The 23,988-nt window shown below is 42.8% G+C and overlaps 1 protein-coding gene and 1 long non-coding RNA gene across 4 annotated transcripts in view; one reads left to right on the top strand and one right to left on the bottom strand.

Annotated features, from left to right (window-relative positions):
- The window catches only part of PLXNA1 (plexin A1), a 327,026-nt gene that overhangs the window by 26,309 nt on the left and 276,729 nt on the right, over window positions 1-23,988 (top strand). For all 3 annotated transcript variants that reach the window (XM_056524879.1, XM_056524877.1, XM_056524880.1), the window contains exon 2: window positions 12,627-13,957. In XM_056524879.1, the coding sequence (XP_056380854.1) occupies window positions 12,791-13,957 (1,167 nt within the window). In that variant the 5' untranslated portion in view covers window positions 12,627-12,790. The remainder of the gene's footprint in view (window positions 1-12,626; window positions 13,958-23,988) is intronic.
- LOC130276054 (uncharacterized) lies at window positions 12,074-18,004 on the bottom strand. The gene is made up of 3 exons (XR_008845003.1): window positions 17,912-18,004; window positions 15,928-16,009; window positions 12,074-12,339 (listed from the first exon to the last, which is right to left on the bottom strand). It is a non-coding gene; the product is annotated as an uncharacterized LOC130276054 (long non-coding RNA).

A 23,988-nucleotide genomic window follows, 5' to 3' on the forward strand; every position in this document is an offset into this window, starting at 1 on the left:
TGTTTTTAACTTGAAAGGCCAAATTAAATGGCTGGAAACACAAACGTAGAGAGATGACTCTTGCCCTTTTCAGACCTGTGAAAATGTTTTCACTCTCTCTCCACTGACCATTACCTTTCTGAAAATATAAAGAAATGAAATGTGCCTAACCCCAAATGACTGTTTAACATTCCCATAATTCTCTGATTTATATTGTTTTGTTTAAAAAAAACATTTTTTTTTTTAATTCTTGGCAAGCTACAATTTTTATGTTTCATGTCACAAATGTAAAAAACTGTATAAAAAAAAAGTCCTAACCTTTTTACCTAGACTTTTTTTTTTTTGGTCTTGTCAAATTTGCTACAGTATTTTATCAGAGACCCCACAGCAGTACAGAGTATTTCAGAGGGATAGTGTGCTGACCTTATGTGAGGTCTGAGTTGCATAAAGTTAAAAGGGTACTCCACTGACCAGCATTCGAAACATTAATTCCGAACACTGTGTGTGCGCGCTCTGCGGGGAGTTGGCCACGCCCCCTCGTGATGCCACGACACCCCCCCTCAATGCAAGTCTAAGGGAGGGGGCGTGGCAGCACATGCCCCCTCCCATAGACTTGCATTGAGAGGGCGTGGCATGACATCACAAGGGGCCGTGGCCGACACTTGCAGCGCGCACACAGCGTTAGAAACGAAGTGTTCTGAATGCTGGTCAGTGGAGTACCCCTTCAAGGCTATGCTGTCATCTATTTGCTAACTCTGCATCTCCACCTAATATGCTTTCACCCTTATCGGCCCCAGTCCTCTATTGGGCCTCACAATCTACTTTACGCTCTTTTTGTGGAACCACTCTCACTAAAAAACAATTGTTCTAAATGTCCTTTTAGCAAACGATGGTTGTCCCAACAAACCTTCCCTCTCTGCCCATCCTGTGGTGGCCTCTGGTCGGATTCAGCTCAGTAAATCCTTTACACCCATTATGTGCTCCCACAGTCTTGGTGGTGGTACAGTATCCATACTACTTGGCAGAAGGATTATTAATATTGGTTTCCCTTATTTGGGCAGATTTCTTAAGAATTACAATTGAAGTACTTCTACGTTTACACAGAAGCCCTTTGGGTTGGTTGCTGGATTGTCAATACGTGAGCTAGAAGAAAATATGCAGAGTGTGTTTCCTCCTTGCTGGGCCTCCCCGGGTAGGACAGGGTGTTTTTGTATATGTAGTTATTATGTGAGGTAAATTTTAACTCCTTAGGCATTGAGGTTGGTTTGTCCAGGAACAAAATTTTATGTCTGTCTAAATAAAAAATAAAAAACTTAACTCACAAGCCCAATTTCCCCGCCTCTGTTTTGATGCTACCAAGTCCCATGTCTCTGCAATTCCTGATCTCTTTCTCAATGCAAGAAAATGGCGGTCAACCTGTGGGGACCTGAAGCAATGGTTGGCTGAGCAGATACTACCTTGTGTCAAGACAGACAAGGAAGCTGAGCAGGCAGAGCTCAAGTCCTACAGGAACGTGTGGGAACTGAGTTCCTGCACTTTTTCCACAGCAGGAACACCATTTCCATTAGCAAGAGTCCTGCAGGACCAGCCTTTGAATGGAAATCTTCGACGAGTTCCCACCCTTAACCCCCCCCAGAACTTAACCCCTGTGTGCAGGGGTATCAGGCATGTGAGTATAGGTTTGTTTTATTTACTTATTTACTAACTTTTTTGTTTTGTTTTCCTTTTTATTTAGCCCAGCCTTGCCACTTTTTAGACATACAAGAAAAAGTCCTTAGATGACCTCTTTAACGCAGAACACCTAGAAGTAGTGTGTTTACTATATCTAGCTTAATGCATTAGATTTATCATACCGCGTACCCCACTGATAAATTTGGTGCCATTTTTGCCTCTTTGTTCTAGTTTTATGCTGACCTTAGGATGGCATCAATACATTTCCATGTAACCAGTGAATGAACATTTAACTTTCTGTTCTTTAGAAAAAGTTTCCAGTTCTCCGAAGTTATTAATGAAGAATTGGTAATTACCCCCACCCCCCTCGTCCTCGAGAAGTATTAATTAATACCCAATCAGAGCGCGGGTTCCTGGCTGCTAATGAGCGGGGACCCAGCTTGATCAATAGTCCCTTGATATTCCTGAATAGATGGATGGAGCGGGGGGGGGGGGGGGGGGGGATCAATGCAGACAAAAGTGGCAGAGACTTAATAATACAGCAACTTGCTCCGATTGTGAGCGAGACATTGCCGGGTTGCTGGCCCAGCTGTGCGTGTTGTGAGATGATTTAACAGCTGGAGTTTTGCATTTTTATCTTCTTTCATGTGCGTATAAGCGGCTGATATTACAGGCAAGCAAGTGGCTATGTTGTAAAGCAATAAGTGACTAAACCAATAAATGACTAAACCCCCCCACACCGCCCCCCCCCCACACCGCCCCCCTTTTGTTTCGCTTACTGACTTCTGCACCTTACCCATTTGTAACCAACAGAGGAGGAAGGTTGGTGGACAATAAGTTCATGAAGCACCAGGTGGACAAAGTCTTCTGGCTGAATCTAGGATATCATTTCCAGGCTGCAGAAACTGTTAAGAGAATTTTTTCGTACCAGAATATGACTAGGGCTTGACCAATGGTGTTTAGTAGACATGAGCGAACTTACAGTAAATTCGATTCGTCACGAACTTCTCGGCTCGGCAGTTGATGACTTATCCTGCATAAATTAGTTCAGCTTTCAGGTGCTCTGGTGGGCTGGAAAAGGTGGATACAGTCCTGGGAAAGAGTCTCCTAGGACTGTATCCACCTTTTCCAGCCCACCGGAGCACCTGAAAGCTGAACTTAATTATGCAGGATAAAGTCATCAACTGCCGAGCCGAGAAGTTCGTGACGAATCAAATTTACTGTAAGTTCGCTCATCTCTAGTGTTTAGTCTCAACTGTTTACGTAATTCAGCATTTGCCTCATTTCCCCCCCCCCCTTCCCATAGAAATTGTTGCACAAGTCTTGCAGTTGACCCCTATAGAACATGATCTATAGCAGTGGTCTCCAAACTGTGGACCTCCAGCTGATTCAAAACTACAACTTCCAAGATGCCCGGACAGCCGTTGGAGTTTGGAGACCACGGATCATAGACACTGATGTTATAGACCAGTGGTCTCCAACCTGCGGACCTCCAGATGTTGCAAAACTACAACTCCCAGCATGCCCGGACAGCCTTTGGCTGTCCGGGCATGCTGGGAGTTGAAGTTTTGCAACATCTGGAGGTCCGCAGGTTGGAGACCACTGTTATAGACTGTTGATCCTAAAACAATAGAGCCCACCACCATGAATCTGTGCCCCTTTAACGGGTAATCTGCTGGAAAACATTGTTTTTTTTTTTTTGTTTTTAAATCAACGGGTGCCAGAAAGTTAAACAGATTTTGTAAATTACTTCTATACTTCCAGTACTTATCAGCTGCTGTATGCTCCAGAGGAAGTTATTTTCGAATTTCTTTTCTGTCTGACCACAGTGTTCTCTGCTGACACCTCTGTCCATGTCAGGAACTGTCCAGAGCAGGAGAGGTTTGCTATGGGGATTTGCTCCTGCTCTGGACAGTTCCGGACATGCACAGAGGTGTCATCAGAGAGCATCTGTGGTCAGACAGAAAAGAGCTTCCTCGGTAGTGTAGAGCAGCTGATAAGTACTGGAAGAATTAAGATTTTTAAATACGGTAGAAGTAATTTGCAAATCTGTTTAACTATTTGGCGCCAGTTAATTTAAAAAAAAAGAAAAAAAAATTTTTTTTCCACTGGAGTACCCCTTTTAAGGAGGATGTCTTGTATTCTTGTATATAGAATTGTAGCTTTAAGTTTGGCACTTATCTAACATACCTTGGTTACTTTTTGAGCCTGAAAAATCACCAAATCCTGCTCACACAGCTGACACCCCGTTGCAGTGTGTCAATCCATGCAATTCTCTGTATGCTAAACTGAGCAGCAGTTTACGTGTCTCCCATTCACTTTTATTGAAGAGCGTTCTTCAATAGACTGTCTTTCTACGAGCAGTGGGGATGAGTCTAGGCCGTGAAGTACACTCCAAGACTGGATAACCCCTTAAAGGGGTTGTCTGGTTTATAAAACTTCGTTTCAAATACCTTATTATAGCATTGAGTTATTAGAGGTGGAGGTATCCTCTTTTGAGAAATGGATCCCACTATCCTGGCAGAGAATGGCTACAATGACGCTTTATTGGAGGACCCACTGGGGGGATTTATCAAAACCTGTCCAAAGGAAAAGTTTCCCATAGCAGCCAATCAGCGTGTTTTTCATTTTTTAACAATGCCTCTGCAAAATGAATCAATCTGGTTGGTTGCTATGGGCAACTGCGCAACTTTTCCTTTGCACAGGTTTTTGACAAATCTCCCCCATTGTGTCCATGTGTTACAAGCACAGCTGTTGATTTTAGTAGACACAGTGTAATACTTCATTTCACACGTGGTGGCACTGCAAGGAAATTTAACACTTGCTGCTGAATTCCTATACATATAACAGCTGGTTACTAAGACTCCCAGTAGTTGGACTAAGTGCCCTATTAGGTGACCTGATGTAAATGTCCGGTGCTCCTATATGGAGCCTTTAACAAGACTCCTCATGTGGGTGGTGCTGGGCAAGCGTTTTGTTGGATACTTCCATCATTTGTTGGCCACACATCCCTTTTTAAATAGGGAGATGTGCGGCTTACAAAAATTTGTTTAGTCTAAAAAATATTATAAAGAATTTAAAATGTTCAGCCAACGAACGAGTGTTTGATCACTAGTCTGCTGATCGCTGGTCCTGTTACACAGGATGATATTGGCTTGTTCAACCTATAAATCGCTCCAGGTAATAGGTTCCCAGCTAGCATCTGCTAACAATAGAGGATTAGAAAAAAACAGACAACCCCTTTAAAGCACGCGCCAGGTCTCTCTATAGTTTTTATTCCTGTAAACTTCTAAAAGGTAGAGGAAATCGGGAGTGCTACCTGCAGCAATGATTTATTTTTTCCTAAAGACTTTCCTTCATCTGTTTCACAACTGATCTCAAATCTCTGACATGTTCCACATCCTAATAAGGTGTACGGCATTACTTTTCATTGCCAACGGCTGCGCGGAGTAGACGCGGTCATTAACATACCTGCTCCAGCTAATTATATACCAATTGTATTCTATGAATCTGCTGCCTGTGGAGTTCTCCGGGGTGTGGTAAGTGAGCTGCTGCACCTGCAGGATTATGTTACTTGTATGCGCTTACTTACCTCGCTATCCAAGGTGTGGAAAGGATGGAAGATATTTTGTTGTGTGAATAGAATTGATACGGGATGTGACGTTTGAGCCTGGGTGTATACACCCCAGTCAGCCATAATGGTCCAAGCACTGACTGGGGTGTCTACACTGACAGGTGAAATGAAGAACATTGATTATCTCATGATGATGGCGCCTGGCAAGGGGTGAGATATATTGGGGGGAAATGAACAGTCAGCTGTTGAAGGCGATGTTTTGGAAGCAGAAAAAATGGGGAAGCGACTTTCAGAAATGCCATGACTAGACTGCAAGGACAGAGCTTATAGAAATCAGCAGATCTTGTGGGCCTTTCTTGGTACAGTTGGGCACCAACTGCGCACGCATTTTATGCACTATTGAGTCCAAGGACATTTTTTCCCCATTTTCTGGATTGGTGGGGGTCTCAGAAAACGACCTATTGTTTGAATTACATTTTTATGTTCGCTATATTATTTAGTAATTTTTGGTCAGTTTCTAATTTTCTATTTTACTGTCTATATCTGGATACTGGCCAGCGGCAGGATGTAGGTGAAACTAAAAGTGCAATCCAATTGCCCAAATCTAGTCTATCTGATCAGGAGAGTTTTGGTGCTAGTCTCAGGAAACAAGATTGCAGCTGGTCAGAATAATGGTAACCCTTTCAAATAAATCTTGCAGTTTCAATTCTGGCCACTATGCCTAAAACTAACCTGTCACTTCCAGTTCCGTAGAGATTACTCTCCAGCAGTGCCTTTCTCATCATCATAGACAGAATTATTGTGAAATGTGACACCAGTCTATCCATAACATAGGTACACCCAATAGCTGTTGCTAACAAATAAACCTCTGCCTCCCTGTAGAATCACCTTTGAAAAGGTCACAGAGCATGCCCAGACTCCTTTCCCATTCAAGTTAATGGGACGGTTTCAGTCTATTGTTGCCTTTGGCCGTGAGGCTTGCTGTAAAGCATTTCTATAAATACTGTTAAAAACAGCTGGGGCAAGATAGTTGTCCCCCTTACTTATCTACAAAAAAAGAAAAATTAGAAAATAAAAAGATGTTTCAGTATCTGGCTCAGGAAAAAACAAAGCATTAGGTGATACATTTACTTTTAATAGTCAGGGTATTTTCCTTGAAATAAGACCCGATTGGACTATCATCTCCTTGATAAATGGTAGTGGGGTCTGAAAGCCTTGTGACCCCTTTTCACAAGTAAAGGCTGACATTGTTGAGCCATCTTATTTTTGCCTGTTGATCCCGGATAAGCAGGAAGCTGTCCCTTTTCCGGAGCACATCACCAGGAATTCATGATCTATTTACGGCTTCTTTTCCTTGGCCACAGACTTCAGAGCGGAGTCCAGAGAACATATTGAAACGCCTCACCAGCTCCTTGTTTCTCTAGGACACCTTCTGTTCTTCATTGATTAGCAGTGATCGCATATGGTCCCGGTATATAAGGGACAATAAGATCTCAATTCCTTTAGTGTTTGTGGCTTTAGTTTTGTGCTGTTGGGACTCTTGGCAGGACCTTACATGAGCACTTATAAATGACTTATGGAATGAAATCATTCATGTGGTAGGAGATATCTGTCCCTTTTGTTGATAGTATGGCTTACCAATACTATTAAATGCTAAAGCAGGGGGAGCAGATTTTCATTGTATACACGCTTTACTTGTAATAAACTACAATTATTTAACATTACCAGGGTTCTTACATCATAGACCTTTATGGCCGAATAATTACATGTATCATCTACTAGGGATCTGGCCTTCATTAGTCCTAAGAATAGGAATTATTTGTTCCCAGAAGACAAGTGACCACCCATTTTTGTGTCATTTTGGTTATTCTTGCAGTGTTTTTTTTTTTAGTCAAAGCCAGAAATGGCTCCAACAGAAGTATAATGGGCCGACAGGCTGCAAATGATGAGCACTGGTCTCTATCAGCTGTACGGTTGGGCTCTAAAGATCAATACATTGTTTGTGAGGCCCATTACATTTATAACTGTTTGCTGCATATCACCTGTTTACACAGGGCGATGTGCAGCCGACAACCATAATTTAAGTAGCCACACAATACATCCTTTTACAAGGGCCAGTTATTGGGAATAAGCGTTTTTAGGAATGCTCATTTACCCGATAATCGGCCTGTGTAAAAGTCCTTCCTGTATGCTTTTGATTCCTTTTGAATTAAAAATACTGCCACAAAAGCTGCAGTATTTTTCCATAAAAAAAACCTCTGCATAATACCACACTTGTAGGTTTTTAGAAAACCAAAATAAGGACCTTAAACACCCCCATCCCTTCTTTTGCTGTCTAGTTTGTAAGATTGCTTCAGCAGAATCAGGATGGTTGGCTAGTATGCCTTTGGTTAAGAAGAACATTTTTTATCGGCTGGGGGTCTTCCAGACCACCTCACTGGTATGATGCCCGATTTTCTTATACCGCTATCCAAACTGTCTGTATACATAAGCAGGAGGAGGCTGTGGTTGTAATTGTGACCTTGACTGACCCAGAAAAAGCCCTAATACAGGAAATGAATGTACTGTAGTGTGGGCTCCGGGCGGCCGCGGCTCATGTAATCCTTTGTTACAAGAGGCTTCCTTGTTATTTATATAATAATTTTATAGGGCTGATTGTTCTCTAATCACAGATCCTGTTCCCAATCCTGCAAACAAAATTACATTTAATAATTAAACCCGAACACAAACAACTGCAATTTTTTTAAAGGAATATTATTTATGTGGGTCCCAGGGCCGAGCGCCAGAACTGTTTAATTGGCTGACAGAACTTACAGGAAATCAGTTTAATGGATGCATGTTATGAAATGCGATTAAGCATCACATCTGTCATGTTAAGCTTATGGCAATGTGACTGTATAAGAACTCTATCATCCAGATATGATGAAATAATTCCAGTTATTGGGTAGCTATAACTTCTGTAATACTGCCCCCTATGTACAAGAATAGAACTACAACACTACCTCCTATGTGCAAGAATATAACTGCTATAATACTGCCCCCTAGGTACAATTATATGTATATACTATAATATTGCCCCCTGTGTACAAGAATATAACTACTATAATACTGCCCCATATGTACAAGAATATAACTAATATAATACTGCCCCTATATGCAAGAATATAACGACTATAATACTGCCCCCTATGTAGAAGAATATAACGACTATAATACTGCCCTCTAGGTACAAGAATATGTATATACTATAATATTGCCCCCTGTGTACAAGAATATAACTACTATAATACTGCCCTCTATATACAAGAATATTACTGTAATACTGCCTACTATGTGAAAGAATATAGCTAGAAGTCCAGATTGAAACTCCGAGTGGAGTTCCATTTAGAAATTCCGCTGGCAATGCCCTTCTGCTGCACAGTGCACACTGCTGAGTTTTCGAGGCGCACATTCCGCCCAGAAAATCCCCTCGAAAAATTCTGCCAGAATGTTGAACTTGTTCAATGTTGTGGTGGATCTTTGCTCCGCAGACATTGCGGTCTATGGATTGAACCTGCGCAGGTGATGTGGAGATCCGCACCACTGTCCTCGGCATGTTTTATGTTAGTAACATCCTACAGTACTAATCCATTTGCAGTAATGGATGGGATGGAGATCTCAACCTTCGTCTGTTTGGGCATGCTGCTAGTTGTAGTTTTGCAACAGCTGGAGTCAGACTAGTTGGAAAACACTGTATTATGGCATAACTACTTAATATTCCATAATAGTGTTAACCCTTTTACTGGATGTGTCAAGTAGGTGATGGCATCCCTCATTCACATCTGTAGTTTGCGGAATCTGTGTGTCAGAAGCGTCACTTCAGTCGTGGTCTATATCTGTACTATTGGAGATGAGTATGTGGGGGCACCCTAAATAGAACCCAGCCCCCCAATCCCTATTCTGTACCTTAGTATTGACCCTGGCTCCTGGTCTCCCCAGGTTTGTGCCCTTTTTTCCAAGTCTGTTGGCAGACTTCACCGGTGCCGCTATGTCTTTTCAGTTTTTTTCGACTTTTTCCTCTGTTTCCGTTGCCTTTTATTTGAAACCATCCTGATGGAAAGTTCCACCCACATCTCTGGTCCTCAATCATTTCTATCCAAGGGCTGAGGCCTGAGCGATGCCGATAGGCAAATGATTTGGTATTAAAATTCTTCACTTTACTGCAGCATTACAGGCGGCTTCGTGTGATTTAATATCTCCAATGTAATTCAGAGAATCCTGGACTCCTCATAAATCGTCGCTCCAGTTCACATGGTTTGTTTTGTGATTGAACCAATGAGGTTTTAATTTTTTGGCATTCGGCTGGAGGGACAACTTGTCGGGGGTGACGCTTGGTGAATAGGAGATCCTGGCGCTTCGGAATAGTAATCTTTTTAGGCCAATCTAATTGTGTTTGGGCTCAGCATGCATCCTTGGCTGATGTGGTGGTATGGAGAATTAGTATAGAGCAGTGTTTCCCAACTAGGGTGCCCCCAGCTGTTGCAAAACTACAACTCCCAGCAGACTTTGGCTGTCCGGTCATGCTGGGAGTTATAGTTTTGCAACAGCTGGAGGCACCCTGGTTGGGAAACACTGGTATAGAGTGATGAGTTTGTACGTATCTAAAACTTTCGGATAACTACAAGCTCCAGTATGGATTTTTGTGTTTTTGGTGCTGTAACTGTTTCTGGACAAGATATGTTCTAGCATCTTTACCTTGGTGCCTTGCTTTCTGTGTATGCCAAGATCTGTAATACTTTGGCAATTAAATGGTCTCACAGTCCTCGTACCCAGTTTAGACTGGTGTGTATGTATCATGTAAACTTGCCTTCTCTATGACTCTGACACAAACCAGTCACAGATATTTCAGACTAAGTTGTCCTGACTTCTGGAAACTTGAGGCCTCTTAAAGGGACAGCGTCAGTTATAAACAAATGTGCCTTGTGCTTTGAAGTCTTATAAATACTCTGCTCTGTGGTATAGATAGTAGATAAGTGGACAGCTTCAGTTCTTTGTGGCCATTATTCGTTCTCATTCTGACATGAAATGACGTCCCTCGAATCTTGCTGGGTGGTGAGACTACTTGTTGCAGTATATGTGCATGGATTGTAACGCAGCAATTCTGATGTATCTGTTCAAGTTCTAACTCTTCAGTCCAGATTTACTTAAATGGTCCAATCAATTATCTTTATCAGAATGGCTCAGGCTGATTGATAAATCTGTCATATTTGTACACTGTCCATGTTAAGTTTATGCCCATTATTAGTTGGCTTACTGTGCACCATAGATTTACACCAGAATTTTGGCACTCCTGTAACTTTAACTGAGAGGTGTGTCCAAAATGTGGCGCTTGTCACTCCCCACAACTGATGTCAAAAGTGCATGAGTTGTTTAGGATCCGGCGTTTAGCAATTGTGCATGCCTGAGAGGGATACACAGCAAGGTGTATTCCCCTGTCTCAACTTCTCAACATAATCAGACCACAGGTGTGCACGTAATGGGTGGCTTCCCTATGTCTATCTCAGGGCTCCGTCTCCTGAGTGTAGTAAACCATATATATAGAAATAGACATAGACTGGGAATTGCACTTAAAAAGTTCTTTATCTCCAAATTCATCCATGTACAAAACAGTAGAGAGATATACAGAACATAATCACCCGGTGCTCAATAGACTGCTCAGAGGTTATTCCACTCTGTGTCTTCAGAACCTTCCATCCCCGACTTGCTGCTTGCTGGACGGTGTGTTCCTGGCCATGTGGACGCTAATTCTGAGGGGGTGTGGAAACGCTCGCTGGCATGCGAGCTGCTGGACGTTTCAGGAGTCTCCTTCCTTTCTCAACGTGCACAGGAACTATGTTGAGAAAGGGAGGAGACTCCTGAAACGTCCAGCAGCTCGCATGCCAGCGAGCGTTTCCACACCCCCTCAGAATTAGCGTCCACATGGCCAGGAACACACCGTCCAGCAAGCAGCAAGTCGGGGATGGAAGGTTCTGAAGACACAGAGTGGAATAACCTCTGAGCAGTCTATTGAGCACCGGGTGATTATGTTCTGTATATCTCTCTACTGTTTTGTACATGGATGAATTTGGAGATAAAGAACTTTTTAAGTGCAATTTCCAGTCTGTCTATTTCTATATATATGTTTTCCCCTGTCTGGCACCTTCCACCATTAGGCGTCTGTCTTGAGATGCCGAATGAATGAAAACTGTCCCTTATAAAAGGGGTACTCCACTGGCCAGTGAACATTTAGTTCCGAACGATGTGCGTGCCGTCCACGCCCCCTCATGACGTCAGATCACGCCCCCTCAATGCAAGGCTATGGGAGGGTGCGCCACGCCCACTCCCATAGAATTAAATTGAGGGGGTGTGGCCTGATGACACAAGGGGGCGTGGCTGGCCCCCGCAGCGCGCACACAGCGTTCGGAACTAAATGTCCCGATCGCAGCCGGAACACTGGCCAGTGGAGTACCCCATTTAAATGAATGGGATCCGTTTTACAATAAGTTTCCCTCTGATGCTTTTTCTACAGTGCTCAGGAAACGCCGCCGGACAACGCTCATATGTAAAGGGGAGTGACACAGTTTACATGTGCAGATGTAAAATTAGGACCCTACATGTGTTGAATTGCTGCTGGTGCCATGTCTGTAAAATCATGGTCAGAATTGAGGTTGTAACTTCAGTGATTAGCTATGGTAGAAAAATAAATTAGCAAAAAATTTCAATTGTGAAAATTGAACAAGTCCTGACAATGTTGGAAATTTTGAAAATCCAAATTTTTTCTTTATTTTCATTTTTTTAAATTTAGGTTTTAAGGTTTTTCCCTTAGTGATAGCCAAATCTGTAGCTGGCAATTTAAACAATTGGAGGAACTCTTGGTCGAGCCCAGTAGGATGGATGTCTGTGAGGACAGTGTACTTTCCGGGTAGGAAGTTCTTGTTCACAGCACAGACTTGGTGCTGCTCTTCTTGCAGCTCTGCTTGGCTGCACTGGTTTGTTTTTGTAGTCAGGTGGGAATGGAGGGCAGACGTTGATAAATTTCCACTCTGTTCTTTGTCCTAGGAATGTATACACTGCAGAGTGACTATTTCCTATCCGTGCTGGAGTAAAGAAATGGCAGGTTATCAGTTTATTCATCCCAGTGATGTAATCCACTACTGCTGAAATTACATTAACTATATTAGGGTGATTGACATGACATCTTTATATTTGGAACATTCTTCCCATCATGCCTTAGAAAGGAGCACATCTACTCTAGCGCACTTTTCTGCCCCTTCTTAATGAATGCACTTTTGTTTTATTTTTGTCATTCACACAACAATATGAGTATAAACAAAAAAAACAGCTTTTGACAATTATTCTAACATTTTTTTTCTTCTTTTTGCAGGTATATCCCGGCTGAATTTTAGCACCATGCCCTAAATGAAGCTTTCAGTGGAAATACAGTTTAATAACCCCTACTTTTATTAAACCCTCCCTCCCCCCCCCCCCCCCCCAAAAAAAAAAATCCTTTAATTTATTTTTTTCTTTGTTATAATATTATTCTTGAAAATGTTGGTTCAGGTTAAAAAACCCTTTTCGTTACATTTATGGACCTTTTTATTTTTGGGGGGTTCCGGGTTTCTTGGAGGTGATGGATCCCCCAAGTCTTTTAGAACTTTTTCCGGAAGTGAATGGAGCTTGACTCACTTGGTGGTGCACAATAAAACTGGGGAAGTTTATTTGGGAGCTGTCAACAGGATTTTTAAACTTTCAAGCAACTTGACACTCTTACGCACCCATGTTACAGGACCTGTGGATGACAATGAAAAGTGTTACCCCCCACCTAGCGTCCAGTCTTGTCCTCATGGCCTTGTCACAACAAATAATGTTAACAAGCTGCTGCTAGTGGACTACTCAATGGACCGGCTTATAGCCTGCGGTAGTGCCTCACAGGGCATCTGCCAGTTCCTCCGTTTAGGTGACCTCTTTAAATTGGGAGAACCCCATCATCGTAAAGAGCACTACCTCTCCAGTGTCAATGAATCTGGCACTATGTCTGGAGTAATTATTGAGGTTCCCAATGGTCAGAACAAACTTTTTGTTGGAACACCTATTGATGGCAAGTCAGAATACTTTCCTACACTTTCCAGTCGAAAACTTTTGAACAGTGAAGAGAATGCAGAAATGTTTGGCTTTGTCTACCAGGATGAATTTGTGTCATCACAGCTGAAAATTCCCTCTGATACCTTATCCAAGTTTCCTACCTTCGATATATACTATGTATACAGTTTCAGCAGTGAGCAGTTTGTCTATTATTTGACGCTACAGCTGGACACACAGTTGACTTCACCCGATTCTACTGGCGAACAATTCTTTACATCCAAGATAGTCCGCCTTTGTGTGGATGACCCGAAGTTCTATTCTTATGTGGAGTTTCCTATAGGTTGCATGAAGGATGGTGTGGAATATCGCCTTATACAGGATGCCTACCTGAGTAAGCCCGGGAAACGGTTGGCCAAAGAATTGGGCATCTCAGAAAGGGAAGACATTCTTTTCACAGTCTTCTCACAGGGGCAGAAAAATAGAGTCAAACCACCCAAAGAATCCGTCCTCTGTCTCTTCACATTAAAGAAGATCAAGGACAAAATTAAGGAACGCATTCAGTCCTGCTACAGGGGTGAAGGGAAATTGTCCCTGCCTTGGCTCTTAAACAAGGAGTTGGGTTGCATCAACTCGGTAAGTTTGCTGCAGTTTACTACTTTTTATTTTTTTATCTCCTTCCTCAACGTGTAATAAAGTGTTTAATGAAGCTGATTCTCCATGTATATGGTGAATTGGGACATATTTTGCCTAAAGGAAAGCTCTCTGTACCATCAACAGTGATAGATCATCCGGGGACATCGTTAGTATTAAGGTGTTAAAGTCATAATCCCATAGTTTAAAGTTACCTGGATAGGGGATTACTAGGTGACCAATGGGGTCTGACAGGTGGGTCCCCCGCTCTCAATGGAGCAGGGCTATGCAATGTTTGGCTTCTTAACTTTGCTCCACAAACACTGAACGCTTGTTGCATATGCACAGTCCAATGCTTTCATTGTAGGGGACATTTCTCCTAAGTTCTGGGGTTTAACGGGGGTCCCAGTGGCCTCTATCAAAATAACTTTAATTGAGGGAAAACCTCTGTAATGAAAATATTGATATGTGTATTCATTTGTCACATTCTCTTACTGTCTGGATTGGTTTTAGGGTCAATTGGGATCTGAGCCTTTCCATGTACCATATAAAGGGGTTATTAAAAATTTGATTAAAGGGGTATTCCAGGCCAAAACTTTTTTTTATATATATATATATATATATATATCAACTGGCTCCGGAAAGTTAAACAGATTTGTAAATTACTTCTATAAAAAAATCTTAATCCTTCCAATAGTTATTAGCTTCTGAAATTGAGTTGTTGTTTTCTGTCTAACTGCTCTCTGATGACTCACATCCCGGGAGCTGTGCAGTTCCTATGGGGATATTCTCCCATCATGCACAGCTCCCGGGACGTGATAACATCATTGAGCAGTTAGACAGAAAACTTCAGAAGCTAATAACTATTGGAAGGATTAAGATTTTTTAATAGAAGTAATTTACAAATCTGTTTAACTTTCCAAAGCCAGTTGAGATATATATATATATATATATATATATATATATATATATATATATATATATATATATATATATACATACATATATAAAAAAGGTTTTGCCTGGAATACTCCATACAGCTTTTTTTTTTTGTCCATCAAACTCCATTGGTAGGTCTTATTCCATTAGTGTACACATTAAAGGGGTTGTCCCATCATTAAAAGTCAATCCTTTGTCCACAGGATCGCAGTGGGTCTGACCTTGGGGACCTGACTCTCCTGTAAGAATGGAGCAGAAATGTGCACTTGTGCTTACTACTTCACAACTGAATAACTGTTTATTCAGTTTTAAATTATTTTAACAATATGGAAATAAAAAAAAGCAAGCATATAAAATACACCATCTGTCCATTCTAATGGAGGCTCGGGTCCTCAAATTTGAGGATGTGATGGATCCCAGAGGTTGAACTCCCGTGATCAGACTTGGAAACAACAAAGAGCCTTGCAAGCTGGAAATGAATTATTACAGGGACCCCTAGGTTGTAAGTTTTTAATGGATTCAGTTATGTTTAAGGCGAGAATTTTAAATTGTATGTACAGTTTTTTTGCTACAACTTTTTTTTAAACTCTTTATGATAGTCAATTTTTAAAGGGTTATTGCAGCTTTATACATCTTATCCCCTATCCAATGGACAGGGGATAAGATGTAAGATCACAGGGGTCCCTCACGAGGGAGGGGCATGGCTGTGATGCCATGTCTCGGAGGCAGCGCCCGGCACAGAATGCCGGGGGCTGCACTGAGATCATGGGGTTCCCTGCGATCATACATCTTATCCCCTGTCCTTTTTGATAGGGGATAAGATGTATAAAGCCGGAATACCCTTTAACATTTTTGCTAATTTTGGCTTAATATCACTCCAGCCTGAACCAGACTTACTGTTTTATCTATTCATCAATAACATGAGCCTTTTTGATAAACTTGGGGAAAGTACAAATGACGTATGTGCCAGCAAACAAAAGCAACAATAACTTGATTTACAGAGACAAAGATAAATTCCACCCTATTTGTCTTACCTTGGTGCTGGATCTTCTTAAAGACACTGGGTTGAGACACTGATAATATCACCTGAACTTTTGCCTTGCTTTCCTAATTCACCTGTGATAAAGCAGTACATATAAACACTATTATTAATTATATATACAGCCTTTAAAATGTTTCTTCAACTTTTCGCTGTGCAACAATACACCATTTCATAACTTTGAACCCATGATATAGCCCAGTCCTAAGAACACCAGAAATATAAATGAAAAAACAACACCTAGGGCACAACACCTACAGTAGCGTCTGGAGAGAAAGATGTGGGAAGGCTGCCATGAGGAACTCCTGGGGGTGACGTCAATCAGTCCGGTAGGGGAATGATACGAGCATATAGAAAGTGGTTCCTCTGAATGAAGGTGCTTCTCCCAGTATGTGTGGGGTTAATATTTTATGATATTGCAACGCGTTTCAATCCCAAACTGGGATCTTCATCAGGCATCAAGAACCCCAGAAAGTCCAGTGCTGCAATTTGTAGTTTGGCCCAGGAATACTTCTCTAAAACAAATGTGGAGAGCAAGACCTCGAATGGAGCCTGCCTGGCAGAATTTATTCTTGGTCTTATTTGTTAGTGATCAGCACTAAACCCGGCTTTCAAATTGCTCTTGGGTTGTAGACACATTGTAAAGAGGCGAAATAACTGCACATATCTCTGCTGATAACAATGATCTTCTCCACTGATAGTTTTCCGACCAAAGCTTGTACATAAAAGCTTACTGAGGAATGGAGAGCCATACCGGTAAATTGCTTCTCTTTTCCAATAATTTTCAAGGAGATTTTTTTCTTCTTCTTGCGGTGTCTGAGGCGTGAGTGGTGAGACCTCATACTTACTAGAAAGACAGGGACTTGTACTTATAGTTGTGCAGCAGATTGGGCATTTCCACTGTCCTTAATACAGCACTGGTGGCAATATTATTTTGAGACCTCAAACTTATGTTTATTCATGTTTTTTTTTGTGATTTTTCAGGCTAGGTTAGTTTACTGCTGGGAGTTTATCGGGAATGATAATCGTTCTACAGATCTAAGTAATAACAGACTTCTGAGAGCTTGCATTTATAGCTGGGGATTAGAGCGAGGGCAGATCACTCCATCAATGAGAGCAGTATTTACACGCAGAACCCACTGCGTCACTTGCAATCATGGCATGGTATATATCTCAAGGGGGAACAGGTGGAGCCCAATGGTGCTTCACCTCTCACCTTTCCCATCTCTCCAGCAATGTTTTATTTATAGTATAACATTTCCAATGTTTTGCTGGGTAAGTAGATTTTTTTTTTTTTTTCATGCTTGAGAAGCCTAATCTGGATAATTAAGAGCACATCCACCAGGGAACATTGTTACAAGTTCTGCTCATTAAGAATGAGCAAAACAAGCAATGTCCTTGTAATAGAAGCTGAAGGATACTTAAAATATTGTTTGAATTTATTTATCTTCAAGTGTACCTGTCAGAATGTAAAGGAATGGAATAGTTCAGTCCCTGAGGAAATGCGAACCTCAATCCTCAACTAGACCATGCCTTGAGCCTTTGCTACAGATTACTTTCCATAGGTCATAAATGGGCGAGTAGAGCTGGGTGGTATGACCAAAAATGCACATCATGGTATTTTTGGAAGTTATGGCGCTCCCACGGTATTTAACGGTATTCGTTTCTTTCCCCCCCCCCACACACACACGCACGCTGGGGAACTAATCATAAGTGATCTGTGGGCGCTGCTCTGCTTCTCTAACCCCCCCCACCCACCCACCCAAATGAATTATCAGCCGCTGCGCTGTCCCCCACATCGGGGAACTAATCATATGTGACCCACCGGCGCTGTAAATGAATTAGTTGTGTGCCGCGGCACTGAAAATTATTAATAAAGGACATCTGTACTTTACCCGGGGCTGCAAAAATAAACAAAATAAACTTTGACTCCCTTACTCCCCTTCCATGTTCCCCCGTTGCACTGGTATCAGTCTTACTGTTCTCTGCTGCGATCTTCATGCTGCTTCCTGGGGACGGTGCTCAGCCTATCACCGGCCACAGCGATGTCCCACCTCTGCCGGTGATAGGCTGAGCACACTTTCATGTAAGGAGCCGGCTGGAGGCGGGACATTGCTGCGGCCGGTGATGCACTGACGGCTCTGTGATGTTCCCGTCCCAGGAAGCAGTGTGAGGCCGTTACCGGAGCAACCAGGGAACGTAGGAAGGTGAGTCAAAGTTTATTTTGTTTGTTCTTGCAGCCCGGGCACAGTACTGATGTCCTTTATTAATAATTTTCTAGTGCCACGGAACGCAACTAATTCATTTAAAGAACCGGCAGGTCACATATGATTAGTTCCCTGATGTGGGGGACAGCGCAGTGGCTGATAATTAATTGGGGGGGGGGGTGGTTTAGAGAAGCAGAGCAGCGACCACTGGTCACTTATGATCATGGGGACAGCCGTTGCGGCTGATAATTCATTAATTCAAAGGGGAGGAGGGGCCCGACCGGCATTGCGGTATGGGAAAAATTCATATAGTACAGCAAAAAAAAAATGAACCGGTATATCGCCCAGCACTATGGGTGAGAATAGAGCCATTCAAGATAGATGTACTCGAATATAGAATCATTAGCCTTTATTGTGTACAGTTGGTCTAAAGATTGGCAGATCTTTCTGGACTTTTGATGCCAATGATCTACTCCGTTGGTACGATACGCCAGCAGTCAAATTACTATGGCAATATTTAGCAGGCAGTTTTGTTTGGCCTCCAAAGTAATATAGTGTAATATTTAGGCACAAAGTCCACTACATTTACATTCCCTATATCCATGACTTCTGAAAACACCACCACCACAAAGACCACCTTTCTAATCCCCCTAGTGACCCAACACTTGAATAATCCAGTAAAGGAATTGATTCTTCTGGAGTAACTAATCCTTATAAAAATGTATGTTTATAGATTTTCCTGTCCTTTACTCTTGCTCAGAACTGTGATCAATATAAAAGAGAAGTGTATAATAATAAATAAAAATAGTTATATACATTTTAAACACTTGCTTTATATACTGTTTAGCCTGTGGGATTAGATTTTTTGAAGGATGCTTACTTGTAGTTGAAGTTTTGCTCGAGCAATACAGCCACAGCCTGACAAACTATGGGGAGAGTGAAATTCCCATAGATGTTTATAAATTCTTATTTCTAGTTTGCAGCTCTGAAGTGCCAATACACTTCGCCTGTTTTCACATATTGGCCTTATCAAGGTATGTCCACACAGAATGGTGATCCTTCAATCCACAGAGTAATATACAGATTTTACACTGTGAAGGGGGAAATTCATGTTCAAAATCTGCAACAGAAACTGACATGGTGTCAATATTAGAGGGGTATTCCGTCTCTATACATCATATCCCCCATCCAAAGGATAGGGGATAAGATGTATGATTGCACGGTCGTCATGCCTCCTCCCATAGACATGAATTGAGGAGGCTTAGTATGACATCACTATTGGCATGGCCGTGACGTCACGTCCCTGTCTCAAAGGCAGCTCCCGGCACAGAATGCCGGGGGCTGCACCGAGATGGTGGGCGTCGCCTGTAGCGGGTCCCCTATGATCATACATCTTATCGCCTATCCTTTGGACAAGGGATAAGCTGTATAAAGCTGGAATACCACTTTAACCAAAATTCAGGTCTAATTCCGGTGTAGAAACAGTCTGCAGCATTCGTAGGAGCTTAATAAAATCTGATCTCCATGCATGATATTCATGATGTTGTAAACTGCTGCGGTTTTCTAAGCACAGATCTGCTAGGTATGCATTTTCCTAAAGCACGGTTTCCCAGCCAGGGTGCCTCCAGCTGTTTCAAAACTACACCTTCCAGCATGCCTGGACAGCCTTCATAAATCATCCCACAGGTGATTGACGAACTTTCGTTAAAGTGGGACGTGAAAATGAAAAATTAGATTTTTTTAATTTTTTTACTAAAATGCTGATGTTACCCCAAATTTTTCATTTGCACAAGGGGTAATAGGTGAAAATGTTTTTCAAAATTTGTAACCCCATCTCTCTCAAGTAAGGAAATATCTCATATGTGGAGGTAAAGTGATCTGCGGGTGCACTAGAGGGCTCAGAAGGGGAAGCGACATTGGGCTTTTGGAAAGCAAATTTTGCTGAAATGGTTTTTGGGGGCCATGTCGCATTTAGGAAGCCCCCATGGTGCTAGAACAGCAGAAAAACACCAACATGGCACGCTATTTGGGAAACTACATCCCTCAAGGAATGTAACTGATCAAAAAGAACTCTAAGAGCCTCCATTTTTTGACCAAGAGTTCTGCTGGAACCTTCTTTTTTGTATACTTTGTATCTGCCACAGCAGCGTGCAACCGTGTATTAGGTAGTTGTGCTGCCCATTTTACTTTTTTTGTGTTTTTGCTATGCAAGTTAGAGAGAGAGGCACCCTCTCTAGCCATGCAGCCCTCTCTGTTTCACAGGAGGTTTTTAAGTTAATAGAGGATCCTGCATGTCACCCAGTCAGAGGCCATATGCCCAGCAGAGGTGAGTGGATTAAGCATGTTAGGGTCCCATCCGACAATAGGCCACCTCCGCGTGGTGAATGGGGGACACGTTTTGATCAAAAAGTGCGCTAAAAGCCTTAATTTTTTGACTAAGAGTGCTGCTGCAACCTTCTTTTTTGTATACGTTGTATTTGCCACAGCAGCGTGCACCCGTGTATTCCACTGTTCTGGCACCATGGGGGCTTTATAAACCCACATGGCCTTCAATTCCAGCCAAATTCTCTCTCCTAAAGCCCAATGGCACTCATTCTCTTCTGAGCCCTGTAGTGCGCCCGCAGAGCTTTTTACATCCACATGAGGTATTTCCTTAGTCAGAAGTAGTAGGGTTACAAATTTTGGGGGACATTTTTACCTATTACGCCTTGTGAAAATGAAAACTTTGGGGTAGCACCAGTATTTTTGTGAAAAAAAATCAAATTTTTCATTTTCATGTTCAACTTTAACGAAATTTTGTCAAACACCTGTGGGGTGTTAAGGCTCACTATATACCCCTTGTTACGTTCCGTGAGAGGTGTAGTTACCAAAATGCGTTTGTGTCAGAACCGCTGTAACCAGCAGCCACCCCTGTGCAAATCACCCATTTAGGCCTCAAATGTACATAGTGCGCTTTCACTCCTGAGCCCTGTTGTGCACCCACAGAGCATTTTATGTCCCCATATGGGGTATTTCCGTACTCAAGAGAAATTGCGTTTCAAATTTTGGGGGTCTTTTTTTCATTTTATCTCTTATGAAAACAAAGTATGGGGCCCATCCTATTGAGGGCCTTTAACTCTATCTCTCCTGACACCCCCCTGCCGCCAGCCTCTACGATGGCTCAGGTGGTAGTGTTGCCGAAACCTGAAAAAGACCCCCGCTCCTGTGGTAGCGATAGACCCATATCCTTGCTAAATGTAGACCTGAAAATGTATTCTAAACTCCTGGCCAATCGGTTAAATAGCATCCTCCCCACCCTCATACATCCCGAACAGGTGGGGTTTGTGCCAGGGAGGGAAGCCAGGGACAACACGATTAAAACTCTAGATATCATACATTATGCACAATCTCATAAGCTGCCCTTGATGATCCTTTCTCTTGATGTTGAAAAGGCCTTTGATCGTATGTCCTGGTCTTCCTTGGCACAAATCTTACAGGATGTGGGAATAGGCCCCACCTTTTCTGCCAAAATGTTAGCACTGTATGGCACCCCTACGCCTGCCTAAAAATAAATGACTCCCTTTCTACTCCATTTTCCATCCACAATGGCACTAGACAGGGCTTTCCCCTCTCCCCTCTCCTGTACATCCTGGTGATGGAACATCTTCTGGCTAGCATAAGAGCAGACCCTGACATCCACGGTGTGTCCGTCAGGGACTTTACATACGAATGCTTTGCCTTCACGGACAATCTTCTGGTGTATATCACTGATCCGCTGGTGTCCCTCCCATGTTTGATGTCCCGCCTGGCTGAATTTGGAGCCTGGTCTAATTTTAAAATCAATTTCTCCAAGTCAGAGGCTCTTAAAGTTTCCTTGCCTGGCCATACAGTGACCTCTCTTAAATTCACCTTCCCGTTTATCTGGCCTAGTGGCGGTATTAAGTACCTGGGAATGTGATCCCTCTGGATCTCTCCCGTCTATTCTCTCATAACTTTCCCCCCTTCTGGCCCGATTCCAGACGGAATTGGAGTCCTGGAACGGCAAAGACTTCTCTTGATTCGGCCACATTAGTATACTTAAAATGAGCCTATTGCCCCGCCTGCTAGATTTACTGCAGACTATCCCTCTCCACATACCTTCTCTGTACTGACGGCAGCTGCAGACGTGCTTTGGGTCCTTTGTGGGGGCCCCTGCTCGTCCTCTGCTTAACAGCCTTACTCTGACACGTCCCAAATCAATAGGAAGGGCTGGCCTCCCTGATTGTCATCTGTATTATCTGACCTGTGCCCATGCGTAAATTCTCGATCTGTTCCACAACAACACAGCCAAACTCTGGGCTCAACTGGCTAAGGACATTTGCCCCACAGCACTCTCCAACCTGCCTTGGACCTGGTCCCTGGCTTCCCAAAATATCCTCCCTATAATCGATAACCCACTGTTCCCATCTGGGTCATCCCTTAGCGGTGCTTTCTTTAAATCCACCTTGTCCAACCCCCTCTGTCTCCTAGCTGGAGTTGCACTCAAGCCTCTGTATGTCCTATTAGGGGATCGCCCATCATCTAATCCTGCTCCTTTTGCCTATCTCCAGCTACAACATTTTTATTCTGGCCTTCCTGTACACTTTACACTTCACCGTAGCATAACTCCCTTTGAGTGTTTATTCCTAGCCTTCTTGTACCCTCGTCATTCCATCTCCGCCATCTATGGCTTATTGCTGTCCCTCAGATTGGAGCCACTTCTGGCCTTTTGTCGCACCTGGGAATCCGAGTTGGGCAAAACATTTCCTCCTGATCAATGGTCTCGGTGCTTCTTTCTCACTCGTGAAGCTGTCATTGCCACGAAAGCCCAGGAGACGAGCAATAAAATGTTATTTCGATATCTGGTGCCGACGACGCTTCATCCTTGGTATCCTTCTGTCCCGAGCTCTTGTTGGTGCTCTGGTGGTTATGAGGGTACTATGATGCATATTTGGTGGAGTTGCCCCAAGCTTCTGCCTTTCTGGCAGTTGATCCTCTGGGTTATCCGGGATGTGACCGGGGTTCAGGTCCCTTCTAGTCCTGAGGCCATCTTGCTTTATATGTTTCCAATGGCGCAAGCAAAATATAAGAAGCCCCTCGAGCAACATCTCCTTCAGGCCGCTAAAACGGTTATCCCTAGATGCTGGAAAAACCCTGACCCTCCCTCCCTTGAAGAATGGTTTGCCGAAGTTACGCACATCAAACATATGGAAGAACTCCTGGTTGTCTACCCTGAGGATGTTACCAGATTCACCGCTACTTGGCTCCCGTGGTCTACTTTTTGCTCCTCCCCTGGTTACCGGCTATTGTGCTAATTCTAATTCCGCCTTCTCTGGTGCACCCGCCTGGGGTTGCATTCTGGGCGGTCTCCGCCCTGGCTGGTCCCCTTTGAGTGTCTGCCTGTTTGGTCTCCCTCTATTGTGTCTCCCCTTCTTTTTGTCTCCCCTGTATCCCTTTAGTGTTCTCTTGTCATGTCCTGTAGACCACCTTATGTCTATAACCTATGGCCTACCTACCTCCTCTTCCCCCGTGCCATATTGCCTGGATTATCCTTGCTCCTCACCTGCTCTAATCCTTTTCTCCAATATTTCTATATCTCAGTCCTGGCGTTAGGGGGTATCTTCATTACACCACCCAGATTTATCGTTAATATGGTATTTTAGTTTTATTATTTTGTACAATACTGTTCTCTGTTTATTCTGCCTTGTCCTATATTTTGGCCTACCAGGCCATTGCCTTATTACAATGCTTGATCATTTGTATCACTGTAATTACTTGCTTCGTTCAATAAACTTCTTTGAATTTGAAAGAAAAAAAATGCATAGATAAGGAATGTTTCCCAAAGTCGGTTT

The sequence above is a fragment of the Hyla sarda genome, chromosome 6 (assembly GCF_029499605.1).
Source record: "Hyla sarda isolate aHylSar1 chromosome 6, aHylSar1.hap1, whole genome shotgun sequence".
In the NCBI taxonomy this organism is placed as follows: Eukaryota; Metazoa; Chordata; class Amphibia; order Anura; family Hylidae; genus Hyla; species Hyla sarda.